Genomic DNA, 19,862 nt, shown 5'->3' on the forward strand with positions numbered 1-19,862 from the left:
ATTTTAATTTATAAAGGTTTTAAATATGAATATTTTTCTTACAAGACGACTGAAAGAAGAATGTCATATACACCTAGGATGACTTGAGGGTGAGTAAATCATGGGCTAATTTTCATTTTTGGGTGAACTATCCCTTTAATAATATTTCATGAATCTTGTCCCTGGTCTAAAACTGTAGTGAGTAAAATTAACATAAGTTGTTATGAAATAACCAGAGAGTTCTGAAAAATTCATTGCACATGCCCCAAAAATAACTGGATGTCAGAGTTGAATATTTCAGAGATATTACGCCATTTCTCTGGCTACTCTTGCAAATGAGCTGCGCACTGATTGAAGCCTATCAGAGCTCTATTAGAAATGAGAAAATGAGGAACCGAAGGGAAGCATATTGATATCCGGAGAGAAGCCACTGATTTGATACATATATACCCTGCTTTTCAGCCTGGAATCTGTAGTGAGGAGACCTAATTAGAGAGGAGACAGCTGACGTTAACACAAAAAAAAGCACAGTAGTATTTTTAATGAAATATTTGCTTAGCAAAATGAGGGTATGTGATTGGGTGGATTGTCTGTTTAGGGATTTGATGTTGCGGAAATATGAATTGATGTGATTGTTGCATTAAGAGGAAAGCACAAGAATTAACTCAAGTGGTGTGCTCATTATATTCTTTTTCATATTCTTTCTGAGCTCTCTCTCTCTCTCTCTCTCTCTCTCTACTAAGGTTAAAGCGCTGTCAGGGAATTGTCCCTGGTAAAGATGCAAACAGGGAGATAAGATATATGGTGACTGGTGAGTATATCATAAGAACACTCCAGAGACTCACCACGACCTCATCTAGCGCAAGTCATAAATTCATCCAAATGGAAGCTCTTCTGCACAGTCAGAGAGGAATACCATGCTTTGTCACTGTTTTACAACAGCACATATTTGTGTTCACTCATCACTATTTTTAGACTTTTAGACAGTTTACATAATATTTCATATTTTATGTATCCTTCTTGGAAACATGGCAAGAGCATACAGTTCAACCGTTTTGGATTGTTTAAAGGTGCAGTGTGTAATTTTTAGCGGCATCTAGAGGTGAGGCTGCGAATTGCAACCAACAGAAGTTACGGTGGCCGACAGGAAAAGATGTCGTCGTCTGAGACAGCAGAGAGTAGCTAGTTAAGCAATGAGGTTTCTTTACAAAGATAAATTAAGAAATTAGGTTTACTTAATTATTCAATAAAACGATATGTTATTGCGAATATTATTGTTACTTGTTCATCATTGTTCATCACCTTCATGTCGTTCCACACCTGTATGTCTGTATATCTTTTCTCTGTCCTTCAAACAATAATGCATGGCTTGAATATAGCACACACGTTTTATGGACTACACTACCCTATGGGGATTTGTTTTTTGGCATTTTTCAAACTTTTCCACTTTCCATATGTGCAAAAAAAAAAACGTGGACAATTCCCTAAATATCTGTTTTGTTTTATTTTACAGAAATAAAACAAAACACAAAGTACAGATACTGAACACCATGAATATGAGTTTAATGAACCTTAAGAAAGGTTTGTTCTTGTGTCTCTTCAGAATACTTTAATTAAACCACTTTTAATTCATATGGATTACATTTATGGTCCCTTAATGAATACACATTCAATAGAGGAACAGAAATCTGTCAGATTTCATGAAAAATATCTTCATTTGCATTTCGAAGATGAAGGATAGAGGTTGGAACGACATGAAGGTGAGTAAATGAAGATAGAATTTTCATTTTGAGGTGAACTATCCCTTCAACAAAACCTTCATTTCTGACTGCTGTTATTTGTATAAAAACATTTTTATAAACTCCATTAACTAATGAAGCAGTCAGCTCAGTGCAGTTCTGCATACTCATAGTATCATAGGAAAACACATTGAACTGAGGAAGTATATAAAAGGTCAGTGAAAAGAAAAGCATTATCTAAATTAAGAACAGAAAAGGTAGCAGCTTAGTCATATTTGCCCCTCCCTCAATAAACTGTATTAAAATACCCCCTTACTCCACTAAACCATCAAAAGGCAACACACAGCCCCAGCAGACCAGCCTCCTCCATTAGCCTAGTGCAGTATCATGTTGCAATAGCCCTTAGCTAACCACAGGACCATTAGCCTCTATCCGCCTATCTTATCCCTGTCATTCCGAATGCTGCTTACCACTTCAAGGACCAGATGTCTGCTTTATCATTCAATTAAACCAATATACACTGTCCATACCATCTGAGGACAAACCTAACAGCAAAATGAACGAACAAAGCGGGTTTTGTCAAACATACTTGCCTTTTTAAAAGTGCTTTTTTTGCAATCATCATGAGGAAAAATAAATAAATAAAAAAAAAAAAAAAATTTATATTATAACACAAACTAAACCATTTATGTACGTTCCAATCCAGTTTTTTTGTTTGATCCTGTACACACATTCAGTCCCACTCACAAACTAAAAATGTTTTTACAGTGTGAGATATCTTGCCTATAGAGTACTAGAATCACCACCAGATTTTAGGATTCCTACACTAATCATGAGAATGAGTCTTGTGCCGCAACCATACGGATGTCTTTAATCACCACACATACAGATTCCTGTCAGAGGGGTTTTCCTTAATATTGCTCTTCCAGAACCATCAGAGGCCTTTAACAACAGGATTTCAAAGTAATGGCAGGAAACGAGACAAGCCACCATAAGGACCAGCTTCTTCTCCTTCTCAACATCTCAATCAAATATAATCCACATTAGCGTTTCGGACACATTCTAAATATATTTTATTCATATTTCCTTGCTTTCAGACACACTCACATTCTCTCACTCCATGATGGATAGCAGACCAACCGCAGATTTTATATATCCTCCAGAACCGCTGGGCTAAATTCAACACTAATAGCTTCATAGGACACTGTGATTAATCATGATATTTTTGGTCTTAGTGAGAGGAAGGAAAGACACTAGGTAATTAAAAAACCAGACATAAAGATTATTCATGCTGGTGTATGGAAAGTGAACCAGACCCCCTAGATCAGAAATGAAGTGAGCATAATTCACTGCTTAACTGGCAGCACCAACTCTAAACACCCTACAAAAAGAAACATGATAATGCTCAAAGACACATCCACAGATGGAGCCATCCTTTCATTAAACCAGTGATCTCAAACTCAATTCCTGGAGGGCCACAGCTCTGCACAGTTTTGCTCCAACCCTAATCAAACACACCTGATCCAGCTAATCAAGGTCTTCAGGATTACTAGAAACTTCCTTGCAGGTGTGAGTTGGAGCTGGTTGGAGCTAAACTGTGCAGAGCTGTGGCCCTCCAGGAATTGAGTTTGAGATCACTGCATTAAACTATACTTAGGGACCGTTCTGTATTTATGGAATGGACCACCGGAGGAAAATAGGGGAGGGTCATGTCTTTTTATTCTTTGTTGAGGGAAGGGTTATCCAACTTTTTTTAGTCTAGGGGGAGGGTCACCCAACTTTTGTATTCATGAAAACAGCAAAAGTGGCTTGTTTGGTGCATATTTTTCCATGTAGCTCTCTCAGTCTCGGCCCCCCATCGCTAGCACATGGGTCTGACCCAACAAAAATCCAGTTTGCCGCTTTTTGACAGTGCGCGCGCGCTTCGGGCGTACGCGCTCAGAAAAAGTGCATCATGTCAGAACAGAACGCCAATGTAATGTTTACCCGGCAAAGCTTTAAAGCACGAGCAAATAATGAACTTTTGTGATTGCGAATAAGTGCAGTGTCCTGTGAGTGTAACTGAGTGAGTTTTACAGTATTGGGACTGAGGCGCCACAACTGCAGCTGACAGAATGTGCGCTGTAGCACGATACTACTATATTTTAGTTTCCATAACAATGTTAGTGAGTAAATCTACTGAAATGGCCACCATAACAGTGGAGTGTGATGTGTAAGATGAGAAAGCAAAGTCGTTTTTCATTGTTGTAAAAAAAACAATGGCTATCTGAACATCTTTGCCAAGCGCAAACCAGCACAGAAGTAATCAATAAATTATCGGGGAGGGTCATGCCTTTTTTCACAATCATTTTGGAGGGTCATAGAAAAATGTATTGCTGGCGAAGGGAGGGTCAAGTTCAAGAAACAAATATTATTGAACTATACAACATTTCTCGGATCTACTGAGCCATTATTTCCAAGAGCTACCACTTTGTTTCCCATCAGTCTTTTGTTGTGGTATCATCGATTTCAGATTTACCCGCCACTAAACATCTTATCTAAAAAAGCAAACTAGTCATACAGATGTGACTCAGATGGACTCTTCCTGTCTAAGCAAAATAAGAAGCGGACCGGACTTCAACTGCGAATTAATCATATCTCCGTGGCACAGTGTTCAGACCAAAGTCCCTTTCAAGGAATGTCTGTTCACTCGACGGCCATTCTAATGGCAGCTGCAGTGATTCAATGACTTTACCAATCAGCGATTGGTTCTTTTATTTAGTATTCCGCCATGTTGCGCATTGCAGTTTCTCCCATTCATAAGTAATAGGAGTGAACCATCTTTGTCTTTGTTTAGACTCAGTGGTGTGTAGCCTAGGTTGCAGGAGTCTATTGATTGTGAATAACTGCAGCAGTGTAGTGCTACTTCTGAGAGCACAGGGTTCAAAGAAGGTCAGCATCACTAGACATCAGAGACGATTGTACAGCATGGTGCTTCATTTGACATTCAGCCGATGATTCGAGAAAAGCAGAACAGATACTGTGCTGAAACTTAAAGAGATGACAGCGGCTAGAAGGCTAGCAGCTTATTTATGACTGTTCATTGTCTTAAAGTACTAAATGGTTTCAGGGACACAATAACTAAGAATATTAATTCTAGATTTTTCAGTTGGTCACATAAATACAACTCAGGCTATTATTTTAAGCATTTGGACATAGTACCCACCGCTACTGGTTCAGTGTTATTTTAAAAAGAAGCCAATGAAATGAGCTCATCTCTGCAACCGTTCTGCTTTATTTGAATGAGCTACCAATTTGTTACCCATCAGTCTATTAATGTGGCATCATCAATGTCAGATTTATCTGCCACTAAACATCTCATTAAAAAATCAGACTGAACTTTCAGATGTCACTCACATAGTCTCTACCTGTCTAAGTTGGAGACATTAACTGGCTTTGACTAACTGTTTTCTGTCCTTTGTTGACATATTTCCTTTTGAAAAAGGTTTCCCCCGAAGATACAATCTGTACATTTTCAAAATTTTGCAAACGTTTGAGGCTGGTAAGATTTTTTTTTTTTCTCATGCACACCCAGGCTCCATTTATTTGAACAAAAATACAGCCAAAACATTAATATTGTGAAATACTATTAAACTTCATGCTAACGTTTTTAAATTTTAATATATTTTAAAATGTAATTCATTGGTAAAGCTGAATTCAGCATCATTACTCCAGTCTTCATTGTCACACGATCTTTCAGAAATCATTCTATTATGCTGATTCGGAAACTTTTCTAATTATTTCTTAATATTTTTGTGGAAACCGTGATACATTTTATCTCAGGATTCTTTGATGACGTAAAATAACGTAATTATGTACAATTTAAATCTTTTGTTACATTATTAATGTCTTTACTGACCGTTTTGATCAATTTCTTAAATAAAAGTATTACTTCATTTAAAAAGAAATCTTACTGACCCCAAACTTTTGAATGATATTGTATCCACATGACCTAAAATGATCATCCATCTCTCTCTTTCAAGAGGGAAGTCAACAATTTATGTCAGTAATCACGCAAAAAGCTACAGGTACGAGAGTATTAGACTCACATTGTAAAGGATATCCACCCATCCTTCCATAGTGATGCACTGAAAGACGGTGAGCACAGCAAACAGGATGTTGTCAAAGTTTGTTATGCCAAAGTTTGGACCGGTCCAGTATTCCCTACATACAGTGCCGTTTTCACACGTCCGGGCTGGTTCTTCGAACCCACATGGAAAGTCAGCCGCCTGTTCCCCTGATTGAACAACATTACTGTCAGCAGTAAACTATCTCAGCAATCTTTACAGCAACTTAATAGTGTATGAGTGATTATAAAGACAATAAACTGATACCACAAGGTCCATTAGCATGCTAAAGCTCACATACCGTTATCGACTCTGAAGCAGGTGCGGTGGAACTTGCCCATATAGAAGTCTAGACCAATGATGGCAAACATGAGAATAGCAAAGAAGAGCAGAAGGCCAATCTGAAGCAGAGGAACCATCGCTTTCATGATGGACTTCAGAACCACTTGGAGACCTTATCACACACAGAGGAAATACTGTAAGTGCTACAAGTTATATACAGCAAAATATGTCTAAAAACAGCTAAATGCAAAGACTGGCAAGATGTGCAACAGTGTATGAACAACAATTTCTCAATTTATCTTTTTATAAAAAAAAAAGAGGAAATCAAAAGCTTGCGGTGCATTTTATTTTTAATATGACTTACTTGGAATTCCAGACACCAGTTTGAGGGGCCGCAAGACTCTCACTGCCCTGAGTGTTCGCAAGTCAAAGTCTGGCCCCACTATGGTCAGAATCCTGTTGAGAAAACACCAATAATACAGTTTATTGCAATATACAGCCTATGCAATGGGTTTTCAAGCATTTTAATACCAAGGACCCCCAAATATAATGATCCACAAGTGAGAAAAACCCTCTTTACAATATATGGGCAGCAATCATTTTTCATTTATAAAGATCTACTTATATAATAATGTGATAATAGACAACATTTTATTTCTAAAATGAAATATCTGGGTTTTATAATATCAATTTACTAAAGGCAGAGGAAAAAAATAGTCATAATCAACAGAACCAGATAACTGAAGACCTCATCAGGCGTGCTACACAGTCCAGAGTGACCATCTTTGGAATCATGATAGATCACTCCTAAGAGTGTCCTGTACATGTATATTTTACAGAGACATTTAAAATGTATTTCCCCCATGTTGACCTGCCTTCCCTGATGGCAGCTCACAGCTGAATTGTGGGGAAAATCCTCCCCATTCTCTAGGGTACAGCCACACAATCACAGTACTCCTGTCTGATTCTCTCACACACAGCGTTTGTGACTAGTGAGAACTCTGACCATTCTCCTTTCTCAGGCTTTCACATGGTGAAAGGGAGAGGCAAAGACCGTCTGCATTAATATATTAATAGTGTTCACTCTATCCTCAGTTCCCTTTCATTCTCTCATATCTTAGTGTGCTCTGCTATGAGTGTTAAGTCTTAAAACACCATACGGAAAAGCCTGACCTCACTGAGAAGGACAGCCCAACAAATTATGGCCCAAAGCACAGCTTGGATTCACAGCTGGTATGAGGACATGGTGACAGTTAACTAAATGGGTCTGGATGATGCCGAAGGCAGAGCGATGTTTGCTTGAAGACAGGAAGAAAGATGGTGTGGTAACTAATACTTGCAGTCAATGGCTTCAGATATAAAGAGAGAAAACTCTGCTCATTGTATATACTGTAACCTCATTTGCACTGTTCAAGATGCTCTACTTTTCTTTTCTTTTTTTTTTGTCTCCTCGGGTGAAGAAAATATGAAAAGAAAAGACAGGCTTATTGGAATAGTTCACACAAAAATGAAAAATCTTTCATCATCCTCACGTTGTTTTGCAAAATATGAGCAGGCTTCTCTTTTCCGTATGAAATCAAACAGTGATCAGGCGCTGTCAAGTTTCATAATGACACTATAAATCTATTCAATATGTTCTGTGAGCTACACTATAGTTAAAAAATTGGGGTTGTTACTATTTTTTTGTTAACAATCTCTTATGCTTACCAAAGTGGCATTTATTTTGTATACAGTATAAACAGTAACATTGGGAAATATTATTACAATTAAGATTAACTGTTTTCTATTTTAATATATATTTTAATTTGTAATTTATTTCTGTGATAGAAAAGCTACATTTTCAATAGCCATTACTCAAGTCTTTAGTGTCACATGATTTTTCAGTAATCATTCTAGATGCATTTCTTATTATTCTCAATAATAGGAAACAGTGACATTTTTGTGGAAACAGTAAATGTTTTCAGGATTCTTTTGGTGAAAGTTTCATCAGGACAGCATTTATTGGAAACAGGTTTTTTTTTAACAATATAAAAGTATTTGCTGCAGTTTTGATCAATTTAATTCAAATAAAAGTATAAATAAAAAAAAACCTAATCACAAACTTTTGAAGAGTATGTATTTTGATAAATTATGTGAGGAACCGATGATGAAAGTCTGTTTCTCTATATTCAAAGTTGGAGAGTCATAATTAGTTATGAAACATGCAAAAATCAATAGCATTTGGCACTTTTACACAACGTATTTGAATGTATGTAAACATGAATGATTGAATGAAATATGAATGTGAATACATATTAGTGAATAACAAAGAGATAGTCCAACTAAAAATGAAAATTCTGTCATTATATCCTCACCCTCAATTTGTTCTAAACCTACATGAAACTCTTTCTCCTGTTGAACATAAAGGAAGATATAAAGAATGTTGGTATAAACAGTTGCTGGTCCCCATTGACTTCCATAGTACAGAAAAAAATACTATGGAAATCAGTGGGGGCCAGAAACTGTTTGGTTAACAACATTCTTCAAAATATCTTCCTTTATGTTCTTTATGTTCAACAGAAGAAAGAACTTCATGTAGGTTTAGAGCAAATTGAGGGTGAGGAAATAATGTATTTTCCTTTTTGGGTGAACTATCTCATATCCCAATTTTGACTTCTAAAGATTATGAATATGCCACCAAACCATATGGAATACTTATATGGTGCTTTTTTTGTCATTGTCAGTACTTGACAGTACTTGGTTAGTGTTCACTACATGCTTTTGTTGTATAAACAGAGCAGTTGGGAAATTGTCCAATACATCTACTTTTGTGCTCCACCAAAGAAATTAAGACATATGAGAACTATATTGAAGTACTAACTTTTGACTGTCAAACAGACTACAGTTAACTCCCACATATATATCAGATCAAACCTCAAAGCAGAAAGATGCATTTCTGCTCTCACATCTTCGAGTGTCTTTTTTCTTCTTCTCAGCCAAGAAGTCTGACTCAACAGTAGTGAAAAATGCTGGCTTTTATATACAGCATAGTATCAATTCGCCTCAATGTTTTCCCTGCAATTCTGCTGATTTACAAGCTGTCTCATTGAGGCCCTGAACGAACCTGAGGATGGCTCAACCTGTATCAACACTGAGACATGAGACCGCTCTAGACATCCACCGGGGAAATCCAACACTCAGGCAAACACAATCCTTTGAAAAATAATACTCTGCTAAAGTAAAGCACTGCACGCTGCCCTTTAAGAGCTCTGGGAGTGTAGAACATGCTAGAACTTGCTTAGCTGCTTGAATTAAAGACTATAGTATTTAATTACTACCCATCATAATGAGGTCACAAGCAGACATTGTCTAATTTCAGATTGTTTCCTAGGTTTGCAATGGAATAATTTTGTATAAAATCTGAATTATAGTTATGAATCAGAATATTTAGTTATAAACCATAAATAACAGTTGAGTCTTGAGTTATTCCCTAAAATATGAGCATACAAAATGTTGACTGCATTATATGTTCCATGTGTCTGTATTAAGACGGTCTGAGAGAAGAATTGCTTACCTTAAAAAGTTTATTATTTTTTTAATTTTTCAGCTAGAAATCTCTAAGAACTAGCCGTGTCAGCCAGACCCTGTTGCTCGAATCTTGAGCAAGGTCAAATCATTATAAGAGCTGCACCCAAAACACATTAAAGATTCATACACTGCCTTTAGGGCACTGTTCAATCTTCAGAAGATCTGAGATGCTACTGCACTAATTATAGGCCGAAGGACGTCACCCAGATGGTACTACGTACTATTTTAAAGTTAGTGCTGTATCTCCATTACTTCAGAGGATTTTACATGGTCAGACACTCTGCCCCACTTTAGGTAGTGTGCAGACCGAGAGCCACACAAACAGAGAAGCTGTGCAAATACAAGAGCCTGCCTGAGAATTAAACAAAGACCCGCTCAATGTACTTAAGGTAAACAACACCTACAGTATAATAAACATTTGACAAGACATACATCTGAACATTTACAGCTGTTTCTTCAACTATGGGCACCTTTGGACTGTGAGACCTCCCTAACAGACGTCCAATTGCTTCATTTGTCTAACAATCTTCAATTAGTGTAATACTAATGCAGTGTATAATTCTGCCACATTTCTGAATGTTCTGAATATTTCAACCACAGCGTAATCTCCATCACATCACAAATTGTGTGGCTTATGTGAGCTTAATAGCATTCTGTGATGGAAGCGACGCTGATTCTTGCTATGGCTAATTTCTGATAGCATGTAAATGCACACAAATTATTTTACCTTGATTTTTCTTGTTTTCTTTACATATTTTTTTAAGTTCTTTACTGATAATGTTGTCTCAAAACAACCAACTTACTAAGTAAACTAACTGAAAAAAATATTAGGGAGAAAATTGAGAAAAATTACAGAACAAGTGAGGTCATAATGAGTCATAAAAAGTGCAATTTTGGTGAAATACTGGTTTATTTTACTTTAACAGGGTTAGTGTATTTATTGTAAATGATCATGTTTTGAAAAATTAATCTGGCACGAGGGCAAAGCAATAAAATCTATACATAAAAGGAATTTAAAAGAAGCAAAAATAACAAATTAACAAATAATATCACAAGCCGAAAAAATGCAAGAGCTGCATATTTTACAATTCATCTAATGCATTTGACTGCACGGTTTTAGAAAATTGGCGTGAATGCTATATAATTCACCAGGCTTCATAAAGGAATAAATAATGCATTTGCTACTTCACCGCATTCAGCGTAAACAGATGAAATCTAGGTATCTGCTATAGAGGTGAGAGATAATTTTTCAATTTTGTGACAGTTTTTGAGAGCAGTACAGAACAAACACTCATATATCTGTGTTTTTCACTGAGCTGTTGTACAAAGTCTGTAGCTGGGATGTATTATTGCTTTCTCACACAAATTATTAAGTCATTTGAGGGAGACGGGGCACGGAAAAACAATGCTTATGAAGAAATGATTATAAAGATGGAAATTTACAATGATATGATTGTAATATTAGAAAAAGAGTTTTCATTTGTTGAATGCTGATCTGAGAGGTATTTGTTCATGCCACTGAATGTCTCTCTGTAATGCAATATGAAATCTCTCTGATTCTCCGTGGTCGGACGGAGATGCAAGCAGACCTCTCAGCATCACAACAATAATAAAAACATACGGCACATCTGTAAATGGATTCCATAACCCCTCGGTAATGACCCTTCAGAACCCGCTGTGCAGATGAGCTATCAATTCCCCTGCGAGGCAGATTAGATAAGGAAGAGATCACTGGAATCATTATGTACTGGTGGCTGAATCTATAGAGGAATTCAGTTGCATTCTTAAAGGGACAGTTCACCCAAAAATGAACAAAGTTAATCATGACAAACGCTGCACTTTATGCAAGAAAACCCTAAACTGTCTGACTAGAGCCAGCGGTGCGGAACACACCGGAAAAAAAGTCGTCTGGCGCTCAAAAACTTGTTGTTGGTGTGTCCCTGGAACAGCGCTAAATGATTACTCTCAGCTCAGGCATGTACACAGAAGTGCTAGCTGTGTATTTTTCATTTTACCAGCTAGCCAAACAGTTCATTAAACATTTTGGCTCTATTATTCTGGGCTGGCACAGGGCACTCTACTCTGTAATTGTAGAGCACGGCTCACAGCGGAGCAGATTCGAATATAGCTGCATCTTCCCGGTCCTTTTCTTTTCCTCGTCCAAATCCAAATCATGAATGAAACATGCATGACAGACAGAGGTAAACAATGAAGCATCACTAATGTAAACTTATCCTGGAGCTAGCATGCGCTTTCTAGACAGGAGGGAGTGACTGCATTGCATTTGTCTACCAAAAGGCATCTGTGTGTCTTCTTTTCCTGTAATTACTACTTTATCGCAATGTCTAGCAGCTGTTTTAAGCCTCAGTAGAAGCCATAAGATTCATTCTTATAAAACTGGCCACTCAAGATGAAATAAGTGTTGTTTTAGAAGCTGTATTGACCTATCAGGGGAGAGAGTGTAGGGCTTTTCCAGACACTGAGCAAGAAGGAAACACACACTGGAGACCAGTCTCATCACCATAGAGACAAAGGTCTCCACTGCTCTCATTAGAACACTATGACAGACAGACCAACGAGAGAAAGAAAGAAAGAAAGAAAGAAAGAAAGAAAGAAAGAAAGAAAGAAAGAAAGAAAGAAAGAAAGAAAGAAAGAAAGAAAGAAAGAAAGAAAGAAAGAAAGAAAGAAAGAGAAACAGAGATCAGTGGAGCAGAGGAGAAAAGAAACTTGTGCTCAACAGCTCAACATCAGTCTCATTTAACATGTCACTATATGAAGACACCACTGACAGACTTACAAATCATATAAAGCAGAAGGACTTAAAAGAAATTTATCTGACAATACATGGATATAACTGTACTCCTGGACACTAAATTACAGTATGCAACTGCAACAGTTGTTTTCAGTCATCTAATATGACTGGCCGAGCTGCATGCCAAAAATGCACATATTTAGTACTTGCATTTGTTCATTTGGTAAATGCTTTTTCAAAACAACTTGCAATGTATTCAATATAAACCTATAAGGCCTTTTCAGGGAATCAAAACATGAACGCGGCATTGCCAGCACTAGGCTGTACAAGACTGTGCGCCATTCAGAATTACATTCTAATTCAATTCCGGAATTTGAAGTGAGGTAATGAACAGGAAGCAAAATTGACATTTGAATTAGATTATAAAGAAAGTGGAATCATTTTTAACAAGAAAAACTGGAAAGTTTTGGAAAATAAAAAAAAAGACAGACAGAAGATGGATGGATGGATGGATGGATGGATGGATGGATGGATGGATGGATGGATGGATGGATGGATGGATGGATGGATGGATGGATGGATGGATGGATGGATGGATAGATAGATAGATAGATAGATAGATAGATAGATAGATAGATAGATAGATAGATAGATAGATAGATCTGGTGTACCACGAAAATTAAATATTAAGAACTTATGAGAGCAAATAGGTCACAGGACCCCAGTTTCCATATCAAAAATATGAATCAATCAAAGAGCTCAGTGCTCTTGTAGCTTAGTAGGCCATATAAATATTAGATATGGTGACTGCAAAAATAACTGAAAAACTGAACAGTGTCAATGAAGGCTTCCTTATCTTCATGAACAAATTAAAACGTGGAGGGAAAACTCATTTAACCTAGAGGCCACGGTCAGATTTTTCAAAAAAAAAAGTACAAAATGGAAGCCCTTAAAATAAAAATCACTGAAATCTAACAAGCGACTAAAAGGCAATCATTTGTGAGCTTTGCGTAATGTGAGTGCATACAAGCTCTTTAGACAATAACCACAGATCAATGCTTTATGTGGAGATAATGCGAGGAGTGCCAGACACAATGCATCATGTGTCTCTTGTTACGGATAACAGCTTTTCTGTGTGAGCACCACTCAGCTCAACACATCTCTAATCATGACTTCAGGTCATCTTATCATTAAGGACTGATTGAGCATTTAACACTTTTCACTGGATGATCTATCGAGAAGCCACATAATTTGTCCCCTTTGGAGGTCTTTGATCAGTCATTTTAAAATACAGGTCCCTCCAGCAGTGTACCAAAGCTTACAAGATTATTCTGTGGTGATAACAATAGAAAAAAAGACTTTAAGCATCAGAATAAAAACAAGAAAATAAAAAATACAGTATTCAAACATTAAAATACAAATTCAAACCAAAATGGATAGAAAGATGCAGCGACCCAATTTCTTTGATATACCAATTCTATATTATACTATGCATATTAAAATATAAATATTAATTAGTAATAATTAAATGAAAGAATTATACTAATATTTCATTTAGATAAAGTAAAGGATTATAATAAATATACTAAGTATATGATAATGTAAATTATATAAGAAATGATATCATAAAAATACATTTCAGTTTTAAAACCCAATTCAATATTTAGCTGAACTTTAGCTTTGACCCAACGCTGAATATGTGCAATTGACAGACACGTATTACACAAAACACCGAAATCTCCCAACTCTTTCTGTCAACGAGAGAAATGGATGCCCAAGGAAAGCATGCTAGTAACAAAATAAGGTAATCGATGCAGACTGCACTCGCTGTCAGTTCTTATATTCAGTGACTAATGAGTGTCTCTCTCTCAACACGGCCAGCTAATAGCATTAAAACATCAACTCTTCCTCTCGTCAACTCGACTTCCTGCTAACTGTCTGAGCATGGGAACGTGTGGAGTGAGACATGCGAAAGAAACAGACACTTTTGCGAAATGGATGATAAGAGGGAAAGTAAATGAATCGGGGAAGATGAAAGAAAGAAGGGATTGTGGGGAAAAGGAGAAGTATTCCAGGAGGCAAAAGAGAGGAGAGTGATGTAAGACTGGGAGAGAAATAAGCAAGAGGACCCCAGAGAAAAGGAGAGATTATGGGACGCCATCAGGGGACAAACATCAGCCCTTGTCACCCACCCAATTAAGTACTATAGGATTCACACTTAAAGCTATTTTTATTTGTTTGTTTGCTTGGCGATCTGCTTAAAATACCCACTGCAATAACACTGACATCTGGCTACTGGACGTGCATGGCATGCTGAATAATGTATCCGCAGGGACCACGTCATTTACACAGCTTGATGTGTGTATAGATGTGTTTAGCGAACAGAGGCGCTGTGGTTTGTGTTGAAAGGTGACACGCTGTCGCTGCAGAGGTACTCCACCCAGCAGGGTGTCCTCACACACCTGTCCGAATGTCACAGCATTTCATAAAAAAACTCTGCCTGACCCCAGTAGCTGTCGCATCATCCCCACGGGTCTCCAGGGAAGAGCGAATAAGCCTCATCTATAGTTCATGATGTGGACAGGAAGCGTACAGTGACTTTCATACACATACACTACTGTTCAAAAGTTTGGGGTCAGCAAGTGCTTTTATTCAGCAAGGACACATTCAATTGATCGAACGTAACAATAAATACATTTATAATGTTACAACTGTTTTCTATTTCACATGAATGCTGTTCTTTTGAACTTTCTATTCATGAAAACTGAAAAAAAGTATCATGGTTTTCATGCAAAAATATTAAGCAGCACAAATGTTTCCAACATTGATAATAATAAGAAATGTTTCTTAAGAAGAACATATTAAAATGATTTCTGAAGGATCATGTGACACTTAAGACTGGAGTAGAGACTGATGAAATTCAGCTTCGCAGTCACAGGAATAAATTATATTTTAAAATATATTGAAATTCAAAACATTTAATTTAAACTGTAATAATATTACTGTTTTTACTGTATTTTAGATCAAATAAATGCAGTCTTGGTTAGAATAAGAGACTTCTTTTAAAAAAAAAACTTTTGAATTGTATTTTATTAATACATTTTACATGAAAAATGCAAAAGATACATAATCTCATGGAAAATAACGTGGGGGGATCCAAAATGTGCATTAAATAGAACATACATAACCTAAATTGTTTATTCAACAGAAGATGTACACAAACTACAATGGAAACACATTTCCTAAATAAATTCCTAGATGTGCATCCAAAAATAGTCAAGTGACTGAATAATTTGCTGTCAGACAAAAAATCATGAGACTTCTGTTTCACCATTTTGCACCAATTTCCCCAGATCTGTCCCCAGATTTTGTTCTCCTGAACAAATGGAATGGCAGATTTATTATGAATAGATTTAGCCAAATATTCAGATTTTCCACTTGAATTAAATATGCAGCTCAGAACAGAAACAATTTCAGCTCTAACTTAAATCACTTGGTGCTGGAAACTTGTCACAATGTGTCTGGTTAGGACATGGTGTTACACTGAAATATGATGCCCTGCGTCTCATTTCAGGGGAAAAAAATGTATTGGATACTGAGCAGGTAATAAATCGTAACTTCTAATAAAAGCCATTTTCATGATGGCTATCTGTGCTTGTAGGAGGGATTCTAATGACCAATAAAAAGGGAAAAAGACAGTCAATTGCTGATCCTGATTCTCTAAAATGACATTTTCACAGCCAGGCCATCCAACCTAAAGCTAAAGAGAATATGATTCATGTCTCTTTACTGATTTTTATATCAGTGTATTTGTTTGTTTCACTATAAGGAAGAGCTGAGTCACAAAGGTCATACGACTCTAATGGCTCTATCTAAAGCAAACAGCAGTCCTGTTACTACAGTACATCCCTGTGTGTAAACAGACAATGCCTCCATTAGAGACCCATGTGACTCGGGAGAGAATGTGATGAAATAGACCTCATGAAATAGACAAATTATAGCCTGTTCAAAGAGATTGACAGGCTCTGAAATATTGTTTGCCTTTCTTTATGAGACAGAGCCGCTTTCAAATATTTGACTGGGTCATTCGCTGCTCACTGTTTAGAATTAAATGACAGCTGATATCTCCAACTGCTCCCCCAAATCAACAGATTTCACAGCGATATCAGAATAAATGCAGCAGCAGAATAGAGTCTGGAAGTTCATTTTACATGCACACACACATACTGTTACACAAGAGCAACCAGACACAGTGAGGTGAGCCGAGGACAACTGAATACAGAAGAAGAGACTACAGAAATAATTCTTCCCTGGCTTTATGTCTCAGGTCACAGAGTTATGTAAAGAGGTCAGCTGACCCTGATAAAACATCACTGCTGAAGTATTGCTGTAAAAACGTATCATAGCTGTCTGTATGATTTTACAGGCCAAGGACTTGCCTCAAAGAATAAGTAATGGGTCTTCATCATTAACACTAAATATTCCCCACCTGCAACAACAGCTTGTGTTCACAATCACTTCTTTCCTGGTTTAATGCATTTCCTTTTATAAAAGGGAAGTTATATCTGCTAAAAGTCAATTTTGTCAACTTTTAGAAGGATGCTAACTTATGTCTTCAAAGCTAATTCAGTTTTGATTTCATGGAGTCTTATTGAAATCATTAAAATAATTAATAAAAATCAGATCTGCATTAAAAATCTGTACAGAAATATGAGGTGGTCAGAGTTGTTAATGCATGTGCTTCAGACACATTGAGCCTTGTATCCCAAATCAATTCCATGTCTCTCAACCTATAATTTCCTGTCGCTTTTCACTGTTCGTCAATAAAAATAGGCAACAGCTCCAAAAAATAAATATGAAACTGAACTTACAATAAAAAAATAAACATGAGCCTTCTAAACCAACAGACATCTTAACAAACGCAAATTCCTGATATAATAGCCCTTATTTACAGGAGTGTTTCCTAAATCTTACGGGTTCAATCTTTACATTAATAGGAGCATTTATAGGCTTAACTAATTATCTTAAACAGCGTGATATTTTCAGTGCAAACTCCACCCCGCAGCCAATTCTAAAGATTTCACTGGTCATGTCAATCACAGTGCTGATTGCCTACACAATGCTACAGCAAACACTAACCCCTAACCCTACACCCTAACCTTAAACAATAAAATTAGCTACAGGGTGGGACTTGCACTGAACTGGTTTGGGATTTTTTTTTTAAATCACGCTCTAAAACATGATATATTTGTCATTATTGACTTTCAAAAAGCCAAAACAGGCTAAAAGTGATTTATACTTGTTCAGATGTTCTGAAATACCCTACAGACCAGCATAAATCTTGATAAACAGAAAAACAATCATTCCTGCCACAAAGTGCCTTAGTGGCAGGTTTTGTTAAAGTAAACAAAAACCCATGCTTGGCCATTCCTACAAGAGAAAAAACTGCATGTTCTCCTGCGAATGAGGAGTTAGCTGTGAAAATAACAAAGGGAAACCTGCTTGAGATGCTAGTAGCAGTGCAGGTGCTATGGAGAGAGTGAGAGAGAAAGAGCTCTGCTAATTGGTCGGTATTTAATCTAAACCCCTCCCTGCAAACCTAACACCCTGCTCTCACTCTAAACACACCAGCACTTGTCAGACTGAAGCCCCCCACAGCGTTTCAGTGATGTGCCTCAACAGGAGGCAGCGATAGAACGTCTATAAGCCTCTTCAACTGCTCTCAGCAGTCAATGGGCAATGATGTGTTTATGTTCCTTAGAAGAAAGTCAGTCAATTAAAATGTTAATTTATCAATTTTGATATTAATATTTGATATTGAATATATACTATATCAAATATTTAATAATATAATTAATTGCAACTATTTAAATAAGAACATGTTTCTTCGCATAATAGTATGCTGTGGTTTATGGAGCCCCACACATGACACGCAGGAAAAAATAATGTATATCATGGCCACAAATGAACAATTCATTTCCATGACTTCCTAATATGTCAGAACGTTTTACTAACGTAATTCGTATGCTCTGTTATGTTCTGTTTTGGTTTCGTTTCTATGTGTTCTGTTCCTGTTTTGCCTGTGTTCCCTTTGCTAGTTTGTCCCCTTGGTTTTTGATTGCGTTCTCACGTGTTCCTTACATTACGTTAAGTTATGTTAATTATCCCTGTATGTATTTAAGGCCTGAGTTCCCTTCATTCTAATGTCCGGTATCGTCAGTATTAACTATTCCGGTATCATCAATATTAACAATCTCCTATGTTTTTCAGTTGTGGATTTAAAAAAGACTGTTTCCTTACTCCTTTGTCGTACACTTCTCTACAACCCACCGTGACAGAATACCGGACCGAGAATAGATTGTTTTAGCTGCGTTTTTTTCTTTTCCCCCTTACAATGGATTTACCTGTGGTTCAGTTGTTCTGCCTCAAGCAGAAGAACCATTCACTAGAGGACCAAACAAGGGACTTTTTTAGATATGGTGTCCCTAACCCACCACCCGGTCCAGGGCACGCCTCCAAGTGAACGGTCCTTGGGGGAATTTCACCGCACATGTGGAGTGGGTGCTGGTGAATAAGGGATCGGCATTCACCATCTGCTCCGCTGGGGATGACATCACCAGCCCCAGAGGCCATCCAGCCACCGCCCACACACTGCACGGACATGATGCCAGAGCCCACCGTAGACGGAAAGCCTGAGTCAGCCACGATGCACGAGCCAGCGCCAGAGAAGAGGACTGAGCCAACCATCGCCCAGAAGCCCGAGCCCCACAGAGTGTCTGGCAAGATGCGTGAGCCGGCAACACTGTGCGTCGTCGTGGGACAGCTCGTGGAGTACGAGGGCATGGAAGGAACTCTTTGCTAAGGTGGTCTCTACTAATTTTTGTTATGATTTGGAAGAGGATGTTTCCCTGATTATCCCATCCCCACTGGTCCTCCAAGTCTCCTGTGTCTCTGCTGGTTCCACCCAGCTTCAAGTCTTCTGGGTCTTCACAGTTTCCGCCCATCTCAAAGTCTCCTGTTTCTCCAGAGATCCCTCCCTCTCCCGCCTCCTCTTCCAAAGCCAGCCAGCCCGTCGGCCCCGCCTCCGCCGGTTCACCTCAGCTCCTCCCTGGTATAATACGTCTGGCTCCGCCTTACCTCCGGCTCCACCTGGGTCCTCAGTCACACCAGCTCCACCTCAGTCCTCTGGCACCCTGGCTCCACCTCGGAGGCTCATCACTGCGGCTCAGCCTCCAGGACCATCGATGTTGCCCAGCCTCATCAGCTCTCCATCTGCACCCTGGTATCCTCTTCCATCGGCTCCATCGTCCATCCTTCCATTGTCAGCCAAGTCTCCACCATGGCTCCTCCCTCCCTCAACTCTGCCGTGGGCCATTATCCTGGCTGCTCTCTGGGTCCCTGCCAGGCTACTCCTGCTCATGGATCGTCCAACCATCA

General features: G+C 37.9%; 1 protein-coding gene across 1 annotated transcript in view; it reads right to left on the reverse strand.

Annotated features, from left to right (window-relative positions):
* cacna1ba (calcium channel, voltage-dependent, N type, alpha 1B subunit, a) overlaps positions 1–19,862 on the reverse strand; it is a 106,793-nt gene that overhangs the window by 76,453 nt on the left and 10,478 nt on the right. Inside the window, exons 4-6 of the mRNA XM_084113650.1 lie at positions 6,471–6,562; positions 6,126–6,278; positions 5,807–5,994 (exon numbers count right to left, since the gene is read on the reverse strand). Coding sequence (XP_083969776.1) covers positions 5,807–5,994; positions 6,126–6,278; positions 6,471–6,562 — 433 coding nt within the window. The remainder of the gene's footprint in view (positions 1–5,806; positions 5,995–6,125; positions 6,279–6,470; positions 6,563–19,862) is intronic.

This window comes from Abramis brama, assembly GCF_963993115.1.
Source record: "Abramis brama genome assembly, chromosome: 5".
Taxonomy (NCBI): Eukaryota; Metazoa; Chordata; class Actinopteri; order Cypriniformes; family Leuciscidae; genus Abramis; species Abramis brama.